This window comes from Gigantopelta aegis, chromosome 6 (assembly GCF_016097555.1).
Source record: "Gigantopelta aegis isolate Gae_Host chromosome 6, Gae_host_genome, whole genome shotgun sequence".
In the NCBI taxonomy this organism is placed as follows: domain Eukaryota; kingdom Metazoa; phylum Mollusca; class Gastropoda; order Neomphalida; family Peltospiridae; genus Gigantopelta; species Gigantopelta aegis.
In genome coordinates this window covers 10,511,936-10,538,824 of record NC_054704.1, presented here as the reverse complement: position 1 = coordinate 10,538,824, position 26,889 = coordinate 10,511,936, and the positions used below count along the sequence as shown (strand labels likewise).

Genomic DNA, 26,889 nt, shown 5'->3' with positions numbered 1-26,889 from the left:
TGTCACAAGTCAAGGGTAATCAGAGCAGAATGTGATTTGAAAGTAATTATTTGTAGATTTACTATACTATGTTCATTAGTACACATGTGGTATTTTTAGTTGTACATATGAAGTTTATAGTATAATACTTATTATCAATTATACGGTAATACAGGTTGTACAGTTGAGAGAAATGGAATAGATTAGTCATAGCTTGGATCGTGAAACTAAAGGTTTCTTGGTATGGGATTAATTAGGCAAGGTAGGAATTTGTATTGTTATAGCTTGTAGCAGGAGTGAGTGGATGGTAACTGAAAAGCTGACTGTGTGAATAAAAGAGATGACTTAGTTATTGTTTGGGGCAGTGTGATATATTTTTGAGAGAAAATAGTGAACAAGAGCTGTGCAAGTTGGACAGAAGTTTGTGAAAGACTTTGGTGTTTATAGTTCGGGTTAATGCTTAACCGTAAGTAAATAAATACTTGATATTTAGTATGTATTGTTATTTTGTGATGGTTATAAAACATAATTGTATTATGTTAAAGTGTAGTAGTATGGTAATGACATATTAATTTTATAAAGATGTGGATAATGAATATTTAGTATAACTTGTATAATGTGGACATTGAGTAAAGAGATAAAGTTGATTGGTATATAAAGTGTATGGAATAATAAGGTGTTACATCATAGTAATTAAGTGTATCTTGGTTACAGCACTGTAAGAGGTATCTGTTCTAGATGGTACAGAAGTAGTGTCTACTGAGAGATGTAGAGATGGCTTGCTTGTGTGGAGATGTATCCAGCGTTATAGAGATGGCTTGCCTGGATAAAGATGTGGCTGAGAGTTGAGCTTGTGGAGGTGTGGTGATTCGTGGAGGAGTGGTACACAAGAGAGTGTAGTGTGGTGGTAATGTGGAAATGAAGTTCCATGTGTGGGCTATTTATTAGCCATGTTCGGGTAACATAAAAACAACGGATTGTTGTTTTGTAATATTATTATTATACTGTGCAAGTATAATAATGGAGGTGTGGTGAATTCGGAAGGTGAAGAGAAGGATGAGTTGTGCAATTAGTTCATAATTGTATTAGTTAACAACATGCTCATGTATGTTTTGAAACATTAGCAGTGATAGTTGATAATGGAAGAAAGTGGTATGTGCAATACTGCTTAATTAGTTAATATAAATAAGTGACTTTGGGTGTTATAAAAGAACTGTTTTAATGAAGATATATGAAGTCATAAGTGGACACTGATATCTTATTTTGAATACGTAATATTTTAAATATTACGTGGTGCTATATGTGTGATGTGATATATACTTAATACATTGAGTAGTATTTGTGTGTAATTAATATTGAGTAGTGTGGTGATCATCTGTACTAAGATGGTGACTGGTGAAATTAGTTAAATGTGTGATGGAGAGAAAGGTTTGGGTGTGAGGGGTTGTGTTAGTGTGCATTGATGTATGATGAATAGGCCTATGGTTTGAGTAATGATTGAAATGTGTGAGTGTATATGATTATTATTTGCTGATGTAAATAAATGTAGCAAACTTATATTGATTTTACGTGTTGTTTCTTTTAGTTATCTAATCACTTGTGACAATGTGTCTTTCTTCATTTACCAATGGCTCAAACTGATATGGCAAAATGTTTTGCAAACGAACATTCATGTTTTTTTGGTAAGCTCTTCTAGTCTTGGATTTTTTTGTGAGCGGTACCGACTAATGCTAAGTGTAAGGCTTCAGATCAAGCAACTCGTCTCTGATGTCACGGACCACGTGATCGCCTTGCTCATTAAAGATCGGCAATTTCCGCTAAATGCTCGTATCTTCTTTTTTTTTTAGGGGATTCAATTTATAATTAATTTTACATGCTTGGTGCCAAATATAGTTCATGTGACATGTTTCCTTTAAGCTTTTATTTGACAAATTCAAGCAAATTGAACTTGAACTTCATTATTCAATCACCAAGAAGTTAATTAAAAAAATAAAATAATTGTTTAAAAACCCTACCATATTCAACAAATTGTTAATAATATTTCGGGTCCATTGTAAACTGTGGACCAACCTGGATGCAGTTGTTATCACAATGAGTTTAACGTTAGTAGGTACTGGACTCATATCAATACCAGCGCCAACCTACAGTGAGGGGCACTGGTACTCGGTAGCCAGACATAACCCATATGCACCAATCAGTATTCATGTCGTTAAGACTCAATAGGCAAGTATAATCCACATGCACCAATCAGTGTTCATGCATTGTGTGACTATGTAGACGGGTGTAATACATATTCGGCAGGTGTGATGCAATATGACCGTATGTTAGAAACTTCATGGGAGAATCTAGGATTTCTGTTCAGATGGAGTGCATCTGATGATCATAAAAGGGCACTCAACTCTGTGTGTCACCAAAAAAGAGGAAGATTTGTGGGTGGTAGTTAGGGTCTCCACGAGTACTCGGACATGGGCTGAGTCTAGCAAGACTAGCCCGTGCAAGGATGAGCATGCACTCTCATATAATTATATTTTGTATGCCATTTTGCCACGTTTGCTGCTGGTTACATTATAAGGCTATGAGACATGGAGGGAAAACAAAAGTCGAATGTGTGAAATGCAATACAATGGCATGATTTGGCATCCATGTTCAGCGCTGGAATTAAGTAAAAAAAAGAGAGTAAAGTTTGTTTTATTTAACGACGCCAAAAGAGCACATTGATTTTTTATCTTATCTTCAGCTATTGGACGTCAAACATATGGTCATTCTGACACTGTTTTTAGAGGAAACCTACTGTCGCCACATAGACTACTCTTTTACAACAGGCAGCAAGGGATCTTTTATTTGTGCTTCCCACAGGCAGGGTAGCACAAACCATGGCCTTTGTTGAACCAGTTATGGATCACTGGTCCGTGCAAGTGGTTTACACCTACCCATTGAGCCTTGCGGAGCACTCACTCAGGGTTTGGAGTCGGTATCTGGATTAAAAATCCCATGCCTCGACTGGGATCCGAACCCAGTACCTATCAGCCTGTAGACCGATGGCCTAACCACGATGCCACCGAGGTCAGTTAGCGCTGGAATTAAGATGCTGAATGCTATTTTACTTTATTCCATAGTTTCATCATTATCATCTCTGGTCCAGGTCAAGTTTGACCCATGAGTACTTGAGTCCAATATTTTGGACCCGTGGAGGCCCTAGTGGTAGAGGACGGGATTACTGCCCACTCCAGTATAAAGAAATAAATATTTATATAGCAAACATTATTTTTAAGAGTGTTTTAACATTTTGTTTAGTGTTATCAGTTAATGTTGTTTAGTGTCATCTGTTAATGTTGTTTAGTGATATCAGTTAATGCTGTTTAATGTTATCAGTTAATGTTGTTTAGTGATAACAATTAATGTTGTTTAGTGTTATCAGTTAATGTTGTTTAGTGTTACCAGTTAATGTTGTTTGGTGTTATTCATTTATGTTGTTTGGTGATATCAGTTAATGTTGTTTGGTGTTATCCGTTAATGTTGTTTGGTGTTATCAGTTAATGTTTAGTGTTTCGAGTTATGGTGGGGTTTTTTTTTTTTGAGATTTGGAACTGTTGATCAGAGGACTTGTGCAGACAAATCTGAAAACATTTCAGAATGCGTTTGAGGCTCAACATTTCTGTTTCCTCGACTTCACCATTCCAACAGTGCCCAGTTCGGCAGTTTCCAGTATGTCTGCTGAAAGGTAAATACTTTTCCAAATACAAAATAAATCTTGAAAACATCCTTCAGTTAGGTTTGGTCTCACCTGTTCCACCATTTAAGTGGTAGGGTGGACATTCAGTTCTCTTCTGTTTTCTTAGGCTACTATCCGAGAACATTACTATTTAATCATTTAGAACACTTGTATGTAAATAATTCACATATTTAGGTCACCTGAGCCAGGTTTTTTTATCCATCATCTGTTGTGCATAAACTGTTCACATTTTCGACTTCTTATCAGTCACTACATTATCAATTTGAACCAAATTTTTATGGACGCTTCCTTGGCACAGGCAGAAACAAATTTATGAATTTGGTCGTTCAGATCTCTCAGGATCTTAATTAAGGGGTGTGACCCAATAGGGAATATTAAGTCAGTTTTTAAAAATCATCTTCTCTGCTTCCAGAAATGCTATAACCGAATAGTCTTCATATGTGTAAAGGTCAATAGGTGATTTATCTAATTTGTTAATGCTATTAATACATACATAATTTGTTTGTTAGTTTTGTTTAACGACACCATTAGAGCACATTGATTTATTAATCATCAGCTACTGGATGTCCAACTTTTGGTAATTCTGACATATAGTCTTAGAGAGGAAACCAGCTACATTTTCCCATTAGTAGCAAAAGATCTTTTATATGCATCATTCCACAGACAAGATAGCACATACCACAACCTTTGATATACCAGTCATGGTGCACTGGCTGGAATGAAAAATAGCCAATGGGTCCACCGACGATGATCGATCCCATACCGACCATGCATCACGCCAGTACTTTACCACTGGTCTACGTACCACCCCCTAATACATACATACATACATAAGAGCAAAATATGGCAGACACACAAGGCATAAAGTGATGATCATCCTCCCATTTGATCAATTATGGATCAGCTCTGGTCTTAACTGTTGTCTCAGAGCTCTAGTGTAAACAATTTTAAGCTCTAGTCTTAACTGTTGTCTTGGAGCCAGGGGCAAATGGGGCCCGGCCCCCCCCCCCCCCCCCCCCCCAAATAATTTTGGCCTTTTTTTTTTTGATAACCTTTAAATCTCGACTGAATGTAATAGTTGTAGCGATACTGACGGATCGAGATTAACGGCGAGAGTTACAGTAATGGGCAAATAACCTTTGAATCATGCCCCCGGACCCCACAAATACCTCACACCTTGGCAACTCATTCAATTTGGCCCCCTCCCCCCCCCCCCCCCCACCTAATAATGTTCACCATGCTGCGGGCTTGGGAGTTCTAGTGTAAGCAATTTTAAGCTCTAGTCTTAACTGTTGTCTCAGAACTCTAGTGTAAGCAATTATAAGCTCTCTAGTGTAAGCAATTATAAGCTCTAGTCTTAACTGTTGTCTCAGAACTCTAATGTAAGCAATTTTAAGCTCTAGTCTTAAAGGAAGGGACAATTAAGGCATTTGGCCTGGTATGCATATTCAACGATATATAATGCACATTATTATTATTATCAACAAGTATAATCGTATAGTTAATTAATAAAACGGTTAAATGTGACGGCTATTATATATAACGGGTGCAGCCATTTTGTACCATCTCAGTGAGTACGCCCTCTGGTGAGCTGGTGGTTACATAATACTAAACGTGTAATGTCAGGAATGAGCCTTAGAACTAGAGAAACACAATCTACCTGGTTTTTGCAGGATGATAAATAGTCATACATTGCAATGTTCTGTAATAATACACATCCCAGTAAGCCAGCAATAAGTATATCCAGCACTATATATATTATTTTTCAATACAAAATAAAATGCCATTGTCAAAGTGGCTACACAACAAGTTGAAATAATTAACAATGTTTTGTCCATGCATTAACCTATGCACTGAAATGCTACACAGAGTGTTTTCTTAGTTAATTGGTCTATGCTGTTAGTTGCTTCTACCTGTGATTCCTGATTGGCAGGTGTGTATTTGATTGGTAACCAGACGAGCCAATTAATTGACACTGTCTAGACACAAAAATACATACCGGTATTGTGGAATATTACCTGTCGCCCCTAAAATGGTAATGGACATGGTTTATTACTGTAAATAGTTCTGTAAAACTATTGATTAAGTAGACTTTTCCATCTAAAACCACAGAACTGACCAATTACGTAGTCCCAAAGAAAAGAAAATTATCACTTGGGTATCGTGGGTTGTTGTTTTTGCTCCAATAGGCCTAATAGTGTACATTTTTCCTTTGGATTATTTAACAGAGAAAAATACTATAACCCCATTTTGTTCCGTTAATGCAACTTGAAATATATTTAGTTAAATGGTTTATTATATTATTACGTCATTTATGCTGTTTTACAAGTCAGGTTGAGCAAAGAGAAGCACCTTGTCGAAAATTACTGCTTTTGTTTACACTGTACATACAGGAGATAGTCAGGAGCCGACGTCACTTCGCCCCAAGCTATCTCACCGAACGTCACAAAAACGAAACAAAATGGCTGCCCCCAGTTAGCAGGAATAATCATGTTTTTTTATTAACTCTAAAATTACGTGTTTTTCATTTGCTAAAGTGTCAGTATGTCTTGGTGGTCCGGGTATGCATCTTTCCAACACATAAGGCTCTTGTTTGAGTTGACCCTACCTTTAACTGTTGTCTCAGAACTCTAGTGTAAGCAATTATAAGCTCTAGTCTTAACTGTTGTCTCAGAGCTCTAGTGTAAGCAATTTTAAGCTCTAGTCTTAACTGTTGTCTCAGAGCTCTAGTGTAAGCAATTATAAGCTCTAGTCTTAACTGTTGTCTCAGAACTCTAGTGTAAGCAATTATCTAGCTAACTGTAGTCTCAGAACTGCAATTGTCTAGTCTTAACTGTTGTCAGAACTCTAGTGTAAGCAATTATAAGCTCTAGTCTTAACTGTTGTCTCAGAACTCTAGTGTAAGCAATTATAAGCTCTAGTCTTAACTGTTGTCTCAGAACTCTAGTGTGAGCAATTTTAAGCTCTAGTCTTAACTGTTGTCTCAGAACTCTAGTGTGAGCAATTTTAAGCTCTAGTCTTAACTGTTGTCTCAGAACTCTAGTGTGAGCAATTATAAGCTCTAGTCTTAACTGTTGTCTCAGAACTCTAGTGTGAGCAATTTTAAGCTCTAGTCTTAACTGTTGTCTCAGAGCTCTAGTGTGAGCAATTTTAAGCTCTAGTCTTAACTGTTGTCTCAGAGCTCTAGTGTAAGCAATTATAAGCTCTAGTCTTAACTGTTGTCTCAGAACTCTAGTGTAAGCAATTTTAAGCTCTAGTCTGAACTGTTGTCTGTGATTTGTTTTTGTTTTCAGAGAACCATCAAGCATTGCACATTCGCAGTCCATGCCGGCTTTTACATGTCAAAGCCTGCCAGAAGAAATAGATTTATTTGACCGTCCACAAAGACGAGTATTTGCTGAAAGAGAATCATTCAGCAAACGGTTTGGTGAAAGACCGCAATGCAGTTCTTCATTACCCAGTTTCATTACAGTACCACCAACTGACTGCAAAATAACTGTCAGCAATGGAGACATTACTAAGCAGAAGGTCCAAAAAATACAATAAACTTAACTTTTATATTGTGAGCATATTATAAATGAAATACAAAGTCATCTTGTTTCTTAATTTTTCGTCTGTTACATCATTATCATTATTTTAAGAGATTATTTTCATCAAAATGAAGACACAAACTTGAACTTTTTTGTTTTATTTTGAAAAATATTAATACATAGTTACTGTAATGAAATGTTATTTGATTATTTTAGGCTACAGTTCTGGTGAATGTGATTACAAGTGAATTTGACATGAGGCGCACAGCAGTGTCCCGGGGATTTTTTCATTGTGGAGGAGGAGGTCTTTTAAAGGTATGTTATGCCTACAATAGTAACACTGACATTTCATTTCTTTTCAATATTACCTGTCCTCAAAACAAGTGCATTTCCCCCCACGCAAGTGGACTGGTCCGATAATCCCAACAGATAATAGGATGGCCTAAATCTTCTACAGCATGCTTCCTTGTAGTTCCGGTCATGTGACTATAGCTTCCTTCTTTTTCTCTTCGCTATACTGGTCGGATGTGTTTCTTTTGGCTCTGTTCTTAGGAGTCAAACTTGGGTTTTTTGTGTGATAACTATTTGTGTATTTGATGGATTCGTGTCTGTCATTGTTATTATGTTTCTCGTTTTCAAGTGTGTGTTTTCTACCAAAATTGTTGTTACCTGTGAACATTGTATGGTCGCCATTTGCAAAGATGGCGGCCCTGTTACCGACTGTGTTTTTTATGGTTGTCTTTTATTTCTTTTTGAACAGAGATAATTATTTACCATGTCGGATACTAGTAATTTCCGAGTTCAACACTCTTGTAACCGTTGTCTTTGTTGTTATGTTTATCGTTGTATTATTTTGGCGTAAACACTTGTTTTCAGTGTGCTTCTACCAAAATTGTTGTTTGCCGGTTAACGTTGTGTGGTCACCATTTGCAAAGATGGTGGCCCTGTTACTGGTTTTGTGTTAATGATTTTATATTATTTCTCTTTGTAAAAATTGTTATTATGTCCGATGTTTGTGCTTCTCGACAAATATCCTGTACTCGTTGCTGGAAGTTTTTGTCTAGAGACGATCCACATGAGCTGTGTCCCTCATGTCGAGTGCCCTGCTCTTCGGATACTAAATGTGATGCTTGATTTCAGCTGTCAGAGTAGGAGTTTGCGGTCTACTTGAAAATGTTGTCAACCAGATCCAAGAAGACTGACTCTACACCGGCAGGATCTATGGCGTCTTCCATAGCCGACTTGATATTTACAGCGATGTCGCCGGTTGCTTCCAGGGCGGATCTTCAACCTGCAGGGGAGGGGTCCAGTTTCGGCCCCCCCCCCCCCCCCCCCCTCCTCTTCATCGAAAGCAGTACCTAGTACAACTCCAGGACCTACGGCTCCACGGAAGTTACCAGCAGCGGCCAGTGGGTTCCAGTAAGTGGGCCGAGAAGTGTATTTCTTCATCGAAACGTCCATCATCTTCGGATCGCTGTTTCTGACCCATCTTCAATGGTGCAGGCGCGAGGGCCCAAGGATTACTGTAGTGGCTGAAGCCGAAGCTATACTCCACGGGATCCAGCAGCTCCATCGGTTCCTCCACGACAATTATCGGCGGATGCGGGGTCCACGGTATCCAGACGGGACTGTCCACGGTCCGGCTCTCTGGTATCCACACAGGACAGCCCACGGTCCGGTTCTCTGGTATCCAGACGGGACCATCCACGGTCTGGGTCTCCATCAGGCCATGACCAGACCGACCGGGTTGCCTGTTCACGGGTGCTACGTGACTTTTCTAATGATGTATCGCTTCCTGCGGTGCTGGAAGATCTGGATGCGGCAGACCACCTGTCACTGAGGGACTGTCTGGCTGTCATATATGAGATGCTACCGTCGCTGGCCCATCCACCGGTTCCAGTCAAGAAGGGTCCGGTTCCGATGATCGCCACAGAGGTTCCACCGGCAGATGTCGTCATTCGATCGTTGGCTGCCACAGCCCTCCCCGTCAGTTTACACGGCTACCAGTAACTGGCCTGTGCAGATCGCTTCTTCCAGCAAGCAGACGGAGCCCTGTAACGAACTGGAAGATTGCATTATCGGATCACTGTTCGGTACCGTCGTCCCGTGATCGATCGAAGTGGTACAGCGTCCAAGGTTCCACCAGCTCCTGTCGGTCCGTGTCTCCGTTTGCAGTCAGTATATCGGACTGTCCACACCGGTCGGCAGCTGATCCGACGTTCAGGGTTTATACTGGCTCCTGACGAGACATCCACGGTCTGTTCCATTTGCAGTCAGTACATCGGACCATCCACACCGATTGCAGACAGTACATCGGATTGAATTGCCTGTGCCAGGTTACTGAGCGATTTTCCAGATGATGCATCAGCGCCTTCCGTGATAGAAGATCCGGACGCAGTGAACCACATGGCCTTGAGGGATTGTCTCGCTGCGGTGTATGAGATGTTTTCGTCACTGCACCATCCAATGGCACCATTCTAGAAGGTTTCCGTTTTGATGACTGATCCGATGTCACTGTTTCCATGAGTTGGCTTCGTTTGTGGTGTTCCCCATTCGTCACAACGAACGTATCCCGTCTTCAACGTATCCTTCAACAGTGTGGCGCCTGCCTTGGATGACGCTGTTTCCAGCGGAACCAGACGTCTTCCTAGAATTTACAGATCGGCATGTCCAGTCGATGGCTTCAGTTCAGCGTAGATGTTTGTACGTGCTGTCCTATTTGATGTTTTCCTGGCATCCTTAGCTCCTCAAGGTGCAGGATGCCAGATGATATGCCTTGTTCCAGCCATCGGCTTCGATGTTGGTCTGCCTTACATCTTTTGTGATGTCGATGTCCACTACGGTTGCACACTATCGTCAACTGGCTTGCCTGAAGCGATCTATTCTTGACTTTCAACAAGCCAGACATCTTGGCAGACCTGTGGTCTACATCCAAGCTGTTTGCCGTGAAGGGGTTCGACATTACAAGCGTTCCGGGTTGGTGATGAAGACATTCTACTGGTCTGGTCACTTGTGTTGGGACCCTGTGCATCGGTCCATCTGTTGCTCAAGGAAAGTTCAGCGATATTCGGCAGATCATTCACTATATCCGGTGGTGATGCAAGACAGTCGCTACTTCCGCTGGTTCCGGAAGTCATCTAGTTGCCATCACGTGGTACGTGGTTTTTACCATGATCGTTTTACTACGGTTCATTGCGGCTTATCAACTCACTGACGTTCACTGTTGTTACCATCAGCGTTTCTGACCGATGCTGTCTAGATTGTCTCGCACCGGGTGGTGTGACGGCCGTGGATTTTAGCCGGTTGCTGTTTGCGTTGCTTCACTTCCACGTATATTGGGCATATAGCGTAGCGAGTCTCTACGCTGTCATTGGCTCTTGACTGTGTCACGGGATCACTGTTTCCGATGTCCTGGTTCCTGCATCACTCTACTACTGTTTCATGCAGTATTATTGCAAGAGTGATTTTGACATCGGCGCAAGATTTGATGCTTAGAGGTCGACTCCAGCTTCGCCGTATCTGGTTGTTTCTGAATCCATGCATTCAGTACTATTTGCTGATCCGGTTACCAGTCGCCCTGCAGTCCAGTCCCTGATGGTGGCAATGCCAGGTGAACGTTTTCGACGGAGTTTCCTTGCGGCCATTTCAGGCGACTCATCATCTGTTCGCCGATGCGTCACCTCAACGACCAGACATTGTCCGGGTTGTGGTCTCCAGAAGCAGCCGTGCTATACGTCATCCTTCTGGCGTTAACAGTTGATTGGAGCAACTCTTATGGTGGTCACAGACAGTATGACCGTGGCGGCTTACATCAATCAACAGGGCGTCACACTCCAGCAGTCTTCTGCGGCTGACGTTTCGCCCATACGACTTGGTGCACGATGTGTCTCTGCAGTTCCATGCACAACATATTCCAATGGTCTCCAACATCCTAGCAGACTGTCTATCCCGGCTGTCATCTCCGCAATCAACCGAGTGGATGCTACTTCCGGAGTCTTTTCGAAGGGTGTGCGAGCGTCTCTGGACACCGAACATCGACCTGTTCACCATGAAGTTCAGCCTTCAACTTCGGGTCTGTGTCGCCAGTTCCAGATCCAGATGCCATCGACCTAGATGCTCTCGCCATCAGCTGGGATCAGATGGGTGCATACGCCTTCCCACTTCCAATCCTGCTTCCCAAGGTGCTACAGTGGTTTCAACAATACTGTCGTCTGCTGTTGTCCTGTGGTGGCTGTGCAGATACTGGTTAACACTAGCCATCCTCATCACCATTGAGGGTTGCTGTTGGATTCTAGTCTGCACACCGAGATGTCCTTCAAATCGACAGCTGAGGACTGCTGAGACATTTGTTCTTTTGCACCTTTCACGTACTGGTGCCGGAACTTTTGTCTGAATAACATTTTCCTTTGCACAATCAGCATTTGGTATTATGTTTCCTAACTGGATTAACAGGTTTTTGATGTACTGGTCAGAAAACACTCAGGGACCTGTTTAGTTCAGTGTTCTGACGGATGCACCCATACAATGTTGTTGCTCGTTATTTTTAATAACACTTCAATACGTTGGGAGGTTACCTAATACCTGTATCCCTGGTGACTACGGTCTTCCCACCCTGTCAGAACCTGCATATGATGTGGCTTCCGTCTCCAGTTCCTGTTGGTTTCTTGTTGTCGGGCTTGCCACTGCTGACGGATGCTGCCTTTCCGGTTGTTGTTCCTAACATCACCTGCATTGGGCTGTGATGGGCATCCCTTGGAAGAGGGGTCTTTATGGTTGGCCTACTGCCATTCCTTCAGCCTCCACTGATCTTCCCCTCATCGCTTCACCCACCCACCCCTCTTGCTCCCACTGTCACTTCCCACACCCCTACCTCCGCTACCCACACCCCTACTTCTGCTCCTTCATCTACCTTTACCCTCCCACTCACCACTGCTACCCACTCTTTAGAACTAAACATTCAACAATAGATCAAATAGTTAGATTACAAAATAGTTTTAATGATGCATTTTGAAAATCTCATACGGTTTTTGCAATATTCATAGATATTGAAAAAGCCTTTGATATGCTATGGCGTCAAGGTCTACTAAATAAATTACAGAGTAACGGTATTAAAGGTAATATGTTTAATTTTATCAACAATTTCATCCATAATAGATCAATCTCAGTTAGAGTGAACGGTCACTATTCAGATAGAACTGAAATAATTAATGGCATACCACAAGGTTTGGTCCTCTCACCAACCGTAATCAATGTTTTTATTAATGACATAATTAAAGCACTTAATGCTAAAGGAAAAACAAAAACAACCACGCCATTAAACACAGCACTATTTGCCGATGATTGCGCCATCTGGCGCACAGGCAACACAACCACTCATTTATTTCACCTAATGCAAGCTGTTATGAATAGACTTAACAAATGGGCTCTGGACTGGGGCATTAAACTATCAGAAACTAAAACTGTCTATATGCTTTTTAATAAAGTCAATAAACTAGATAATCACCAACTTAAATCAGGTGACAATAATTCCAAGAGTCAAAAATTTTTAATTTCTAGGTGTAACTTTTGACTCAAAACTAACCTTTAGTGACCATATCAATGACTTAGTCAAGAACTAAAAACATACTCTAAACTTGTTAAGAGCCATCTCAGGTACCAATTGGGGAGTGCAAATAGAGGCAATGCTTATGGTTTACAAAGCATGCATACCGTATATTGCTGTGTATTAGCCGACTTTTGAAGTCTAGAAATACTTTCCAAAAGAAGAGAGTCGGCTTATACACGGAGGCAACCTTTTTATTCCAGCACTCCTATTGGTCCAAACAAACCAATCACGGATCGTGACCATCACCTGCACATGACTGTAAATAAACTGCACGAATTTACTTTTGCACTCGCACCATGTATTACCAATGATAAATACAATTCCAGCTACATAAGGTGAGTCAACTAGGGTTCCAGATGCAGAGACAGATAAGAAAACCGATAAACCAACTACCAAGACAACCAGACAAGACCCTAAGTAAGCTTACTTAATAAGATATTAATAAAATAAAATAATAATGTCTGATACCAATAAGAAATCACATAGTAATAATAATTCTTCAAGGGGGTGGGAATCAAAAACTTTTTTCTAGTTAAGGTACTAATCCCTCCTACTAACAATTGAAAAATTGGTGTGCAAGTGTACGATTGTTGACTCCCGAGAGTAATCATTGTTTTATTCATTGGTAATAAAATTAAGTATGCCAAGCAATAGTCTTTTTAACCAATACCTACACTATACGGGTAAAACCCTTCAAATTATATAACTAGGCTAGTATAACTCCCCTTCTGTCATTGTATTCAAGGCTATACAAAAACAGAGGGGGATGGGTGGTTCTGGTTGGCCGTTGAGATTCACTAGAATAGGGACTTAGGACAATAGGTACAACCTTAACATGAAACTAGGATTCACAAACAGACAGCACGCACACCGCATCAGTACACAGGGTGCATTGACTAATGATAACAATGCACCCGCCCCCATTTAATGGCCCAGCATGTACTCTAATAAGGAACCGGACAAAAGAATACCGGTTCCGAGTACACAACTGCACTGCACCCAGGGGAAGCTGAACAAAAGAATACCAGCCTCCCCCACCCACACCCCAAATACTGGTAGTCTTACTTGGTACTTGGTGACATTGACGACGAGGACGCCATGGATCACCCCAACAACAACACCTGGACAAAATCCCCCGGAACAACCAGCCTTGCCTACCGGTGTCCACACAATTGCACGAGTCTCCCCAGGGTTGTCATGAAGAGGTCAGGCCCTTTCATATTATGTACCCGAGGGTGGAATAGCCCTGTCCCACATGGATACATAATGGAGGATTATTTTTCTCCCATCCAGTAGATGGAAAAATAAGCATTTTGGGAAAACGTGAAAAACCTACATTTTAAACCGAAAATGTTAGTATAATTTCATTATGACAGCAGGTTTCCTTGTTTTTATGAAATATAAAAAGCATTACTTGTGTTATTTTGCCATTTACATGGTGTCACCCAATGTTAATATCAGCTCAAACAACAGAAGTCACATTGTCATGCAAGACCGAGTGCGAATAATTTTTACATGCTCATATACCACTAGAGTTTCGAACATGTCCGTCCCGGGGCCTGTCTCTGGGGCTTGTCCCGGAACAGAAAAAAATTAAGCAGACAATTTTGAAATTTACATCCAAAAATTAAATAGTGGGCCTTTAAAATTTTGATGCGCATCTCTAATTAATATAATTAATAAAGAAAATTCTACTCATTAAAGTTGGTCGCCAGATTAGATCGGGTGGTCAAAAAGAAATTAGGTAAGATCAGTGGCCTGACTCGGGATTGGGGGGGGGGTGGGGGGGGGGGCTGTGTAGAGTTGAAAATGGGCAGAATTTTGAAAATACATGTAGCAATTAGTAAAAAAGTTAATAGAATTTTTTTTTTTAAAATAATAATAAGAATTACAAGCCGAAAATAAAATGAATTGACTGCTCGGTCAAATATTTATATAATTTGGAGCATTTTAGAAGGACAGTCCAAAAATAAATAAGAGAAAGAACAGAGGATCGGACTATTTAATAATATTAAAAAAAAGAAAGTAATTTCAACATCAACTTTTGAACGAAGGTCTAAAAGTTAAGTCCGATCTAGATGTCCACGTGAGTGGCCTCGTTAAGGCTGTTAGGGTGCACAGCTTGTAGGGACGAGATGGGTTGCATCCCATCAAGAAAACCCCTAGATTGACAGTCAATAGACGTTGAAGGTGTAGTGCTGTGCTGAAATACAGATCTTGAGAAGGAGGATACGAGATGGTATCACAATAAAACCTAGTAAAGTCTAGAAAAGAGTAGTAGGGGCTGACCCCACTTCCTATTTCTTCTTAGAGTGGGGCAGTCAATCTTCCAGTGCTGCTAGGACAGGCTCGGACATGTAGAGACTAAACGCGAACAACAGTGGTGTTCTACAGAATGGCCGTCATACGAGTCACGAAAAAAACAAGTCAACATAGTCAGATGGAGAAATGACGTGGAGGCAAGGAATCTCGCTAAAAAAGAATCCAACCTGGTGGTGCAGACTGTCGAAACGAGAAGCGTTCCAGCATTCAATCAGTTCCAATGGCCGCATACATCCCAGTAGAAAACTTCACTTTGTTGAGAGAAAAAAACAAAGTGATGTAAGACCAATTTATTCCGAATGGGCTGACGTCATGGAATACGCTTGTCTTGCATGGCTAGGGATGGGAGAAATTTCCGTCTGAGACCAGACATTATGAATGTACAATTAGAAGCAAAATGAGGCAATTATAATTATAATAATGGACCTTTAATTGTTATACCCACTTTTAAGAGAGCTTTATTAGTGCTCCCTTTTTATACGGATTGAGAAAATTAATATTTATTTCCAGGAATTTAAAAAAGAAACATCGGCCAATCCACAGAAGAGGATCTTTGTGACGTTTGGCTACGATTTAAACTGTGACTATGTCTATCACATTGTGCTTAACAAATACGACCATTCAAACTCTGCTGCATCCAGACAGGTGACATATTTTTCGTAATGTAAAATTATGATAATAAAATGAGCTGTATCATTTAAAAAAATTTACTGCATACTTAGAGTTAAAAAAAAAAAGGTCTACTTTTTCTTTTTCATAAGCATTTCATTTGCTTTGAAAATCATGTTAAAAAATACATGTGTTAAATGTTCCAAAATTCATTCGAAAAGAAGGATGACATTACATGACACATTCGTAAACTGTTTTCAGTAAGTCATTATACAGCTGCAGAAGATCCTCACGAATTACATCAGTATTCTAGGGTCGTTTTTCCTTTTATCGTATTTTCCCATGTATTATGCGCACCGATGTATAATGCGCACATACACACACACCCTACTTTGAACGTTTATTCCAAGAAAAAAACCCATAAACCACAATATAATGCACACCGTCTTTTTTAAGCCACAAAATCGATGGTGAATGCAAGATGTACCGTTTTTCTCCGGTCACCAAAATGAACTAAAAGCGAAAGCAGTGGTATATTCAAGAAACAAAACTTAAGCTAGGTACTTGCGTTCATAGACCTACATGTCACACAAAACATAGTGTAGTATTTGCGTACTTACATATCACAGACTTACACATGTATAAATCAAGACAAGATTATATACCCATACACTGTAAATGACTAATAAATAAATAAAAACAAAAATATAGCATGTTACATTTGGTTCTCGTGCCTAATGTGAATACACGAGATTTCTAATTTTATAGTAGCGTCGTATATTTCCATTTTGAAGGAATTGGCCAAATTAAATCTCATGGAAATTAAAAATATAACGGTCCATTTTTGTGCACTTTTTGGCGAGGTATGGATGCTTTTGTTACATTTATTTTACATTTATTACAACCATCACAAGTGAAAAGTGATTTTTAAGAGGGTTTTGTTGTAATGAACAGTCAATAACCTGTAAAGTACCATAAACTACCGATCAATGATTATTATGGGTGATCGCTGGACATTTTTTTTTTTTTTTTTTTTATTGTTATGTATAATGTGCATCCCCATTTTTAACCTGTATTTTTCAGAGGAAAAAAAGTGTGCATAATACATGGAATAACGCTATGTAGGATTTTCAAATGTCATCTCCTTATGTTTGGCTATGACGTAGCGAATTTCGTTTTGTGGTCTGGTTTTAAAGTTAACTTTTTAAAGTTCATTTATCTGTGTTTGTATAGTCAAACCTGCTGAACCAACAAACTCAAGGTCATAGAATAACCTTTTTGCTGTGAAATTAATATTTAATTTTCTTTAGCCCCCACCACAATGCCTCTAGATTGGTTATGAAAGGATTGGTATGTGCAGTCCTGATTATGGTAGACGTAGCCTACGTGATAGCAGTGGGTTTCTTCTCTCTAGACCAGCTGTTGAAGTAACCAGATGCCAAATTAGTCACAGGCCTTGAACTTAAGAATTTGTCGCTGATGGCAATTTTAAACAAATATTTCTGTACGTGAAATAACCCACAGACCCCATAGACGGCAATTTTGATCCTGCCTATTGCAAATGTTTTTAAATTGACTTTTGCAGCAAATAAATGACTGAAAGGTTATTTTGTTATATGCATGTAGTCGGTTTTTCATATAAAACCTAAAGAGCAGCAGCAATTTTGTTCCTATACAAGTAGCGCTAAGACCACTCCCGGGTCCCCCTTCTAAACTTATGTAATGTTTCTGTACATATAATGTTAAATACTAGAAGATTATGTACCCCAGGTACAAAATTGCCATTTATATCTCACAAATGGGAATTGCCATCATTATAAATTCAATAGCTGAGTCATAGTTTAAAATGTGCAGATATGTTTTCCTTGATTTGGTATGTCTCATTATTTAGTTCTTACTGTGATGTTTTGTTTTGTTTTCTTCAGGAACTGATAGATATCATCGATGAGTGTTTCACCCTTGCTAAGAAGTACAAGACCAAGTCGATTGCCTTTCCAGCCGTTGGTTGTGGAGCGCTGTTCAAGTACTCCTCATCATTTGTGGCATCCAGCCTTGTGGCTACAGCAAAACAAGCAGCCGCTGCTTCCAACAGTCTAAAGGTATTCCCATTCTCGCTCATACAACTGTGTTTGTTTAAAATTAATAAAGGCATGGTTAACCTTCTGGATGCTGCAGTTGCGATATCTCGTCTGACTTCACGCCAGTCGACATACTGTACACTGTATATAGTGCATTCTCCAATTCATATTTCCTGCCGTTTTGCACACAGCACTCACCAGAAATAATAATAGACCAACAGGGAATAGATAAACGAGACTATGGTGGATTTAGTTTTTTGTTTTTCATTGGAAAATACCTGGGAATTTTGAGTTTTCAGCGAGTATTTATAGTGGAATGTCGTGGTCATTTGAGGAATTGATAGCTGATTGTGACAGCTAATTTGATAATATATTTGATCGTTAAGTGAAAATATGTGAGTTAGTAACTTGTACCCACTCAACATGGTTTTTGTCACAAATTAATCCAGTAGTCAGAAGGTTAAACCTTTAGAAGGTTAAACAAATCAATAAGATTGATATCATTGGTGTTGTTGTTGTTTTTATTCGTGTCATGGAATTCAATCCCTAAAACTCACTAGATCTTGACAAAAATTCCTCAGAGGTCATTAAAGTTTTCAGTCTACATAGCTTGCTAAAGGTCACCCCAGTCTATATGATACCTTTACAAAAAAACCTCTTTATACTTGACCACAATAAAATTAATACATGACACTGTACAATATAATAACATGCATATACAAAACAATTCCATGTAATTTATATAATTTATACTTAATCATAAAAAAGAAGTAACATATTTTTTTTTAAACTATTATTTTCTTTTCTTCAGGTAGTGTCATTTGTGATTTATGATCAGCACATCTACAACGATTTTGTCAAGGAGTTATCTTCCATGACATCAAGTGCATATGAATCAGAAGCCGTACGTTCATTTCCTCAAGCGTCGCAGAGAAGTATGTGTTGGTTTGTTCTGCTGTGTCTGCTCACAACTAGTTTTTAGGCCACATTTATTACAAAATACAGTTTGTACATTCACATAATAAATACATTAAATTAGTTTTAAAGTCTCAGTGAATTAGTCAGTTATAGTCCATTTGTGTCAAAAAGGAACCATACAGTGAATAAATTTAAAATTCAGATAAAAATTATATTAAGTTTTAAATCCATATCAACTCAAATAATATTTTTAAACAACCTTTCATTGTAAATAAAAAAACCTTTTCTGTACAAATTGCCATCAAATTGCATAGGATACAAGTAGGAAGGCAACTAATGGAACACCAAGGTAAACCAAGTGCAGTTCTTCCTGTAGTCTATTATTTCGGTGAAGCTGCATATCTTTAGCATTTTGTCTTCACCCCTGTATTCAACATTTTTGAATCATATTTTGACTGTGTATTTTAGAAATCGGATAAATGTTTGGTGTTTATGTTTTATGTTTACACTGGTTTAACCAGGGAGTCATACCCCCTCCCCATTACAACCCCTTGTTTTCCTCAACCACCTTTCATATTTGTCTGGTGCACCATAACAGGACTCATAGACATTGTGCGTGTCTATATATAATCCTGGTTATACAAGTGTTCAATTATGATTTGTTTTTTCAATTGTAATTTATGTATTTGGTTTAATAGGCAAGAAATATAATTATGATGTTTGAGAGATGGAAATACAAATCCTTTAAACATTACTGTTTTGTCCAAACCCGCCATGGTCTGTTCCTGACAAACTGTTGTGTTCTTGGGTTTGAATTCCCCCATTTCCACCAGCACACTTGAAAGATAGATTGATTATCTCTTTTTGCAGATCGAAAACCATCCGAAGAAGTCAAAACAGCAAAAATAACAGTTGTGGCCAAGACACGAGATGTATGTGTGACTGCAAAAAAAGCCTTGATTAAAGAACTGCAGTCAAGATTTCTACATACCGAGTTTGTCCAGAATGAGGGAATCACAAAACTACCATACACAGTACTCAAAGAACTCAAGACTCTTGCCGAGAAGAAAGGAATATTTATAAAGTTCCCAGACTCGGGTAAGAGTTTTGTACTTTGAAAATGGGTTGCTTCTTCTTGTTCTTGGGTTGGGGATGTGTGGAGTATTTGAAAAATAATATTGCTACCTGTAATGGTAAATTGCTGAATACTGTAATTGTAGATCATTAGCTGGTAATATAACAAGTGGGTGACATATCCAAAGTCCAACTTCAATGGACTTATTCTGGGGTGTTTTTTTGGTCCATATATGATGTATAAACCAGACAAACTAGATTGTCTCCCTTTAATACTAGAACACCACATTATCATTCTTCTCGAAGACAAACTTAAATTTGTTAATTCTCCATCCCAGTTCTTTTCTCTCCAATACCGTATATGGTCAGACACCTCCCTTCTACGTCAACAGTTGTGCAGGCCTAGTATGGTCACTTTGTAGTGTTTATCATCTGGCATGACATTGTTGAAGGACATTTGCTACCTGCCAACCACTTACATGCTCTGTACTACTGTAAATAGACCTTACCACGCTCTGTACAACTGTAATTAGAGCTTACCACGCTCTGTACTACTGTAATTAGAGCTTGCCAAGCTCTGTACTACTGTAATTAGAGCTTACCACACTCTGTACTACTGTAATTAGAGCTTGCCGCGCCCTGTACTACTGTAATTAGAGCTTACCATGCTCTGTACTACTGTAATTAGAACTTAACGTGTCCTGTACTACTGTAATTAGAGCTTGCCGCACTCTGTACTACTGTAACTAGAGCTTGCCACGCTCTGTACTACTGTAATTAATGCTTGCCACACTCTGTACTATTGTAATTAGGGCTTGCCACACTCTGTACTACTGTAATTAGAGCTTACCACGCTCTGTACTACTGTAATTAGAGCTTACCACACTCTGTACTACTGTAATTAGAGCTTGCCGCGCCCTGTACTACTGTAATTAGAGCTTACCATGCTCTGTACTACTGTAATTAGAACTTAACGTGTCCTGTACTACTGTAATTAGAGCTTGCCGCGCTCTGTACTACTGTAACTAGAGCTTGCCACGCTCTGTACTACTGTAATTAATGCTTGCCACACTCTGTACTATTGTAATTAGGGCTTGCCACACTCTGTACTACTGTAATTAGAGCTTACCACGCTCTGTACTACTGTAATTAGGGCTTGCCATGCTATGTCCTACTGTAATTAGAGCTTACCACACTGTCCTACTGTAATTAGAGCTTGCCACGCTCTGTACTACTGTAATTAGAGCTTGCCACGCTCTGTACTACTGTAATTAGAGCTTGCCACGCTCTGTACTACTGTAATTAGAGCTTACCACGATCTGTACTACTGTAATTAGAGATTGCCACGCTCTGTACTACTGTAATTAGAGCTTACCGCACTCTGTACTACTGTAATTAGAGCTTCCCACACTATGTACTACTGTAATTAGAGCTTAGCACGCTCTGTACTACCGTAATTAGAGCTTCCCACACTATGTACTACTGTAATTAGAGCTTACCGCGCTCTGTACTACTGTAATTAGAGCTTACCGCGCTCTGTACTACTGTAATTAGAGCTTCCCACACTATGTACTACTGTAATTAGAGCTTAGCACGCTCTGTACTACCGTAATTAGAGCTTCCCACACTATGTACTACTGTAATTAGAGCTTTCCGCGCTCTGTACTACTGTAATTAGCGCTTCCCACACTATGTACTACCGTAATTAGAGCTTACCGCGCTCTGTACTACTGTAATTAGAGCTTGCTGCGCTCTGTACTACTGTAATTAGAGCTTTCCGCGCTCTGTACTACTGTAATTAGAGCTTGCCACGCTCTGTACTACTGTAATTAGAGCTTCCCACACTATGTACTACTGTAATTAGAGCTTACCGCGCTCTGTACTACTGTAATTAGAGCTTCCCACACTATGTACTACTGTAATTAGAGCTTAGCACGCTCTGTACTACTGTAATTAGCGCTTCCCACACTATATACTACCGTAATTAGAGCTTACCGCGCTCTGTACTACTGTAATTAGAGCTTGCTGCGCTCTGTACTACTGTAATTAGAGCTTTCCGCGCTCTGTACTACTGTAATTAGAGCTTGCCGCGCTCTGTACTACTGTAATTAGAGCTTGCCGCGCTCTGTACTACTGTAATTAGAGCTTGCCGCGCTCTGTACTACTGTAATTAGAGCTTGCCGCACTCTGTACTACTGTAATTAGAGCTTGCCGCGCTCTGTACTACTGTAATTAGGGCTTGCTGTGCCCTGTACTACTGTAATTAGAGCTAGTGCAATCCCTCCAATCATCAAAGTATAACAATGGATTTAAATTGTTTGTGAATTTATTGATGTGCCACAGTTACCAATAGTGGTAAATCGTATGTAATTATAACTGGTTGGAAATACGTCTAAATAAGTTTGTTTAATCCTTCACATTATCAGTTTTCTGTGACAACATCCCATTTCCCACAACATGTATCTGAGATTTAGTGATGTTAACATTCAGTTTTAGTCACGCCATCCAGTCAACTTGCTTAATGTATTTAATGTAACTCATGGAGTTATACATCTGTAAATGACATGCTGGGGTGTCATTAAGCATCCATCATTCATTCATTCATTCATTCTGTAAACGACAAGCATAAATGGGGGGTTTTGAGATAAACAAAAATATCTCAGTATTTTTCTGAAATTTCAACACTGAAATGTGCCCTGTTTTTATTCTTTGATAAAAAGGTCACAGTGACCCAATACTTTCCAAGATTTTGCTACATTTTTTAGATTTTGAATTTTGTTTTATCTAGTGTCATTTTCATCACTGATTTATTATGTGGCTGAAATGAAATTAATAAAGTTAAAAACAGTTCAGCTAATTTGTTGTTTTAGGGAAGACCCAAGCATACAAGAAGTCTGGCTTGAAATTGAAAGGGGAAAAGGAAACAGTGATTACTGTCAAATCAAGAGTTCAGGAGATACTACTAACGGAAATGTCAAAAAATAAAAAACAAACTTTTCGACGTAAGAAGCGAGGTGATCCTGGCTTTATTCAGGATATGGCAACAACATCAGATCATCACGTCCCAAACTACTGGACATATTTCAAATCGGAAAAGTCAATTAAAGATCACATCCAAAGTATATTTACATTTAAAAAAAAAAAGGAATGGAGTCTGGAAGATATACAAGCAGGATCAGATATCTATAATTCTGTTAGTGATCTGGTCGTTAAAACATGGAAAACAAAACTTGCTGGTCAGGGAAAGGATGCCGCAAATATCCCTCCAGGATCTGGTGTAAAGGTGGTCAAAGTCCAGAGACTAGAGAACCTGACTCTGTTCCAAGGATACTGTCAACACAGAGCAAACCTTTTTGTAAAAGCTGTAAAGAAACCCATAACACCTATCAAGAGTCTACCCAAGTCTAAAGGTGAGGTGGAGACAACAGCCATGGCTGCCAAACATTTGAGACAAGAGATCTATGTGACAGAGATTAACGAACATTATGTCTTTCATGGTACAAGAGCTGACAGAATTAATGCCATCTGTGAAAAGGGTTTAGACAGTCGAGTGGGAAATGCAGATGGAATGTTTGGCCCTGGTGTCTATGCTGCAGAGAGTTCCACCAAGTCAGATCAGTATGCAGGTGATTACCGGCACTAGTGGAATAATATATCATGTTTCAGTTAATTTAAAATACTGTAATTAAATGTTTGTTTCTTGCAATATTAGCACATTTTATTTATTTTTCAGACAAAAATTCCCTCCACCATTATATTTTTTTACAACCCTTTAAAGGGGAAAAATATATTTTAAGCCACACCTCCTGTGGGGCAATTAATTTGACAAAAATCACACAAAAATTCATAAATTCATAAAATAACAAAGAGAATAAGTGTAAAGTAGTAAAAATAGATATATTATTTAACTATGTAGAATTTAAAACCATTTATGTACAGTTTATAACAATTGCTTTGTAAATAAAACTAGTCAACAAATCACATGCAAACTCCATGGACGCTGCCATTTTGTTTATGTCATTGCTAAGTAATGTTAACTCAAGTGTCATAAAGTAAACAAAATTATTGCTATAAGTTAAGAGTTGCCTTTCTTATTAATAGAATTGTAGTTTCTGTTACACTAATGACACCGATTTCCCTGTAAAGCAGTAAGCAACGTAAATGTCGTTCTCCGTGTCAAAGGGTTAATATATGGTGTTCTTACAAATGTTTGACAGGCAACAGCATTTGGTGTGACATTGTGTATTCATTGATTAACAGTAAGGGTTGGCATTTAGCTCAGTTGGTTGAGCACTCGCCAGAGGTGCTTGCGTCATAAGATTGAACCACCTCAGTGCATCCATTCAACTGATTGGTTTTTCCTTGTTCCAACCAGTGCACCACAAATGGTCAAAGGCTGTGGTATGTGCTTTGCTACTAATGGAAAACTGTAGTGGGTTTCCTCCAATGGCTACAAGTTAGAATTACCAAATGTTTGACATCCAGTATCAATGATTAATTAATCAATGTGCGCTAGTGGTGTCCTTTAACAGTAAAGGATCTTTAATATGCACCTTCCACACAACCTTTGATAGTCTGACTTAAGTTTACTGAAGTAGCTGTCTTTACATTTATGTTTCAGATGACAAGAGTGCAAGAAAACCTAATGGAACAAACCTGTGTATGATTTTATTACGTATGGCAATGGGAGAGCCATTTGTGACCAACAACAAGAACTCACCCAAATTCTGTCGGCCTCCCTGTAAGCACGCAGGCTGTGTACAAAAGGGCTGTCCACACGGAGACACTTACGATTCGGTGCTGGGTGATGGAAGTTGGAACTTCAGAGAATTTGTTGTCTATGACAGTAATGTGACCTACCCTGAGTACATCATAACATACCAGCGGGTTTAATGAGTAAGAAGACCAAAAAATGCATGCCTCAAAACATATTTTATTACCCACATGGTTACAAATATCTTGTACGTATCAAAGTGATACGTCCCACTAGAATGCCAAGTGGGACGTAACACTTTTGACGTCACACGATGACGTCATCAATTAGCGCACTACAACCTTACAGAAACGTCAACGAAACAAGATGAGTGACATAAATTAAGATCGATTATGGGTAATAAATAGGATATTAAACTCGCTACCATTTCGTATCATGTTTATGTCACTCGTGAAATAATTTTCATTGTCACTCGCTAAAGCTCATGACAACTGAAAATTATTTCACTCGGGACATAAACATGATACGAAATGGAAGCTTGTTTAATATCCTATAATTATGTAGCAAATCTGGGGTACTGAGCTAATTTATTTTGTCAGTGTAGATCTTTGTATGTTTTGATTGGGGTGTTCTGTACTAGGGTTTTTTAATCACCAACAGCCTCACAAGATTCATAAGTTTACTTGGTGCCAGGAAATAGTTATGATGTATATGGCATTCAACTTATTACCATTAATTGAACATGGTTTTGAGATTAACTTTAATGCAAGATAAAAACAAGTAACATAATACAGGTACTTAAAGAATTTATGCAGCTGTTTGTAGAATAACATTTTTGTTTTAATTATTCAGCAATTAGACTGTAAATGTGTATACTTAATGATTTATATACCCACTATTGAAATAGAAGGTTAGTTTTAATAATGTATGGCATCTGCACCTTTAAAACCAGTTTAAATACAGTGAAGATAACTAACTTGATGAAGTTTTGTGGGTAAGGGTGGGGATAGGGTGAGGTGAGAATTTTTGTGTAATTGAGATAAATTAGAAAGGTCTCATTCAGGGTTTATGCTGTAGCTTTCATTTTTATGAGTTGTTTGTACCACAATACTGAAAGCGTGATACTGGTTCAAATAACATGGTGCCATTGTTACCTAATGCACACATTCTAACAGTCTCACATACATCACATCATACAGTCCTTGCCTTTTGAAAAACAAAGGCGAGTGAAAAATCGCACACCTCAAAACGTTTATTAGAGTGAAAAATCGCACTCATCAAAATGCTAAGGCGAGTGAAAATCAAGCATTTATTAATTTAGTAATTGGTACATGTAAATGTAGAGACATATGTTGCAAAAATGAACCAATAAACCAATAATGTTTTCTTCTAATTTTATGTTGTTTGGTTCATTAGTGTAGTCTGACTTCTTTTCCCTTTCGAGGTGGGACGTAGCCCAGTGGTACAGCGCTCGTTCGATGCGCGGTCGGTGTGGGATCGATCCCCGTCAGTGGGCCTATTGGGATATTTCTTGTTCCAGCCAGTGCACCACGACTGGTATATCAAAGGCCGTGGTATGTGCTACCCTGTCTGTGGGATGGTGCATATAAAAGATCCCTTGCTGCTTATCGAAAAGAGTAGCCCATGAAGTGGTGACAGCGGGTTTCCTCTCTCAATATCTGTGTGGTCCTTAACCATATGTCTGATGCCATATAACTGTAAATAAAATGTGTTGAGTGCGTCGTTAAATAAAACATTTTTTTCTTTCTTTCTTTTCCTTTTCAGGAATGAAGTTATAGTTTAATAAAAAGTTTCAGGAGTAGTACTATAGAAATATAATTATGACATGTATACACTGATGCAGACCATTCGATTTTTTAATTACAATATGTACTATTCAGATCATTTGATGCACAATATTATATATATATACCTTTTCAGTGTTAGATGGTTTGATGAACGTGCAGCTAAACATATATAGGAATCAACTTGTCTTGAATTTCATTATTATGTACAATGAACATGATTAGGATACTTGGGATGGGAAAAAAACACTGGTTCCGAGGAGGTGGTTCATGAACTACGACTCGTATTATTAAAACATTTTTTTTTTAAATAACTTGTGAAACGTGGGCCTACAATTACTTCAATTGATAGTGTTACTGACATGGCATTTTTAATTCAACAACTACGCAACCAATCTGCCTCCCTCAACATTTTGTAACACATCATTTAACCTACCGCTACAAGTTACGAACAGCTCTGACAGCGTTACGTCATTGATCTACAACGGTCTCAATGTTGTTAATAACAAAATACAAACTCTG

The 26,889-nt window shown here is 39.0% G+C and overlaps 1 protein-coding gene across 1 annotated transcript; it reads left to right on the top strand.

Moving 5' to 3' along the window:
- Positions 1–753: 753 nt before the first annotated feature.
- LOC121374367 (protein mono-ADP-ribosyltransferase PARP14-like) lies at positions 754–25,875 on the top strand. The gene is made up of 10 exons (XM_041501469.1): positions 754–823; positions 3,559–3,700; positions 7,006–7,240; positions 7,459–7,557; positions 15,680–15,814; positions 17,704–17,877; positions 18,668–18,791; positions 19,645–19,872; positions 22,719–23,474; positions 24,470–25,875. Exons 1-10 carry the CDS (start codon positions 754–756, stop codon positions 24,739–24,741), a joined length of 2,235 nt encoding a protein of 744 aa, XP_041357403.1. The 3' UTR covers positions 24,742–25,875.
- Positions 25,876–26,889: the final 1,014 nt, after the last annotated feature.

Bases quoted from the DNA above. Each gene is read 5' to 3' on its own strand.
- LOC121374367 (XM_041501469.1), top strand. From the start codon at position 754: ATGGCTTGCTTGTGTGGAGATGTATCCAGCGTTATAGAGATGGCTTGC. The intron at 7,241-7,458 runs GTCCAAAAAATA...TGATTATTTTAG, and splicing joins GAGACATTACTAAGCAGAAG to GCTACAGTTCTGGTGAATGT. The intron at 19,873-22,718 runs GTAAGAGTTTTG...TTGTTGTTTTAG, and splicing joins TATAAAGTTCCCAGACTCGG to GGAAGACCCAAGCATACAAG.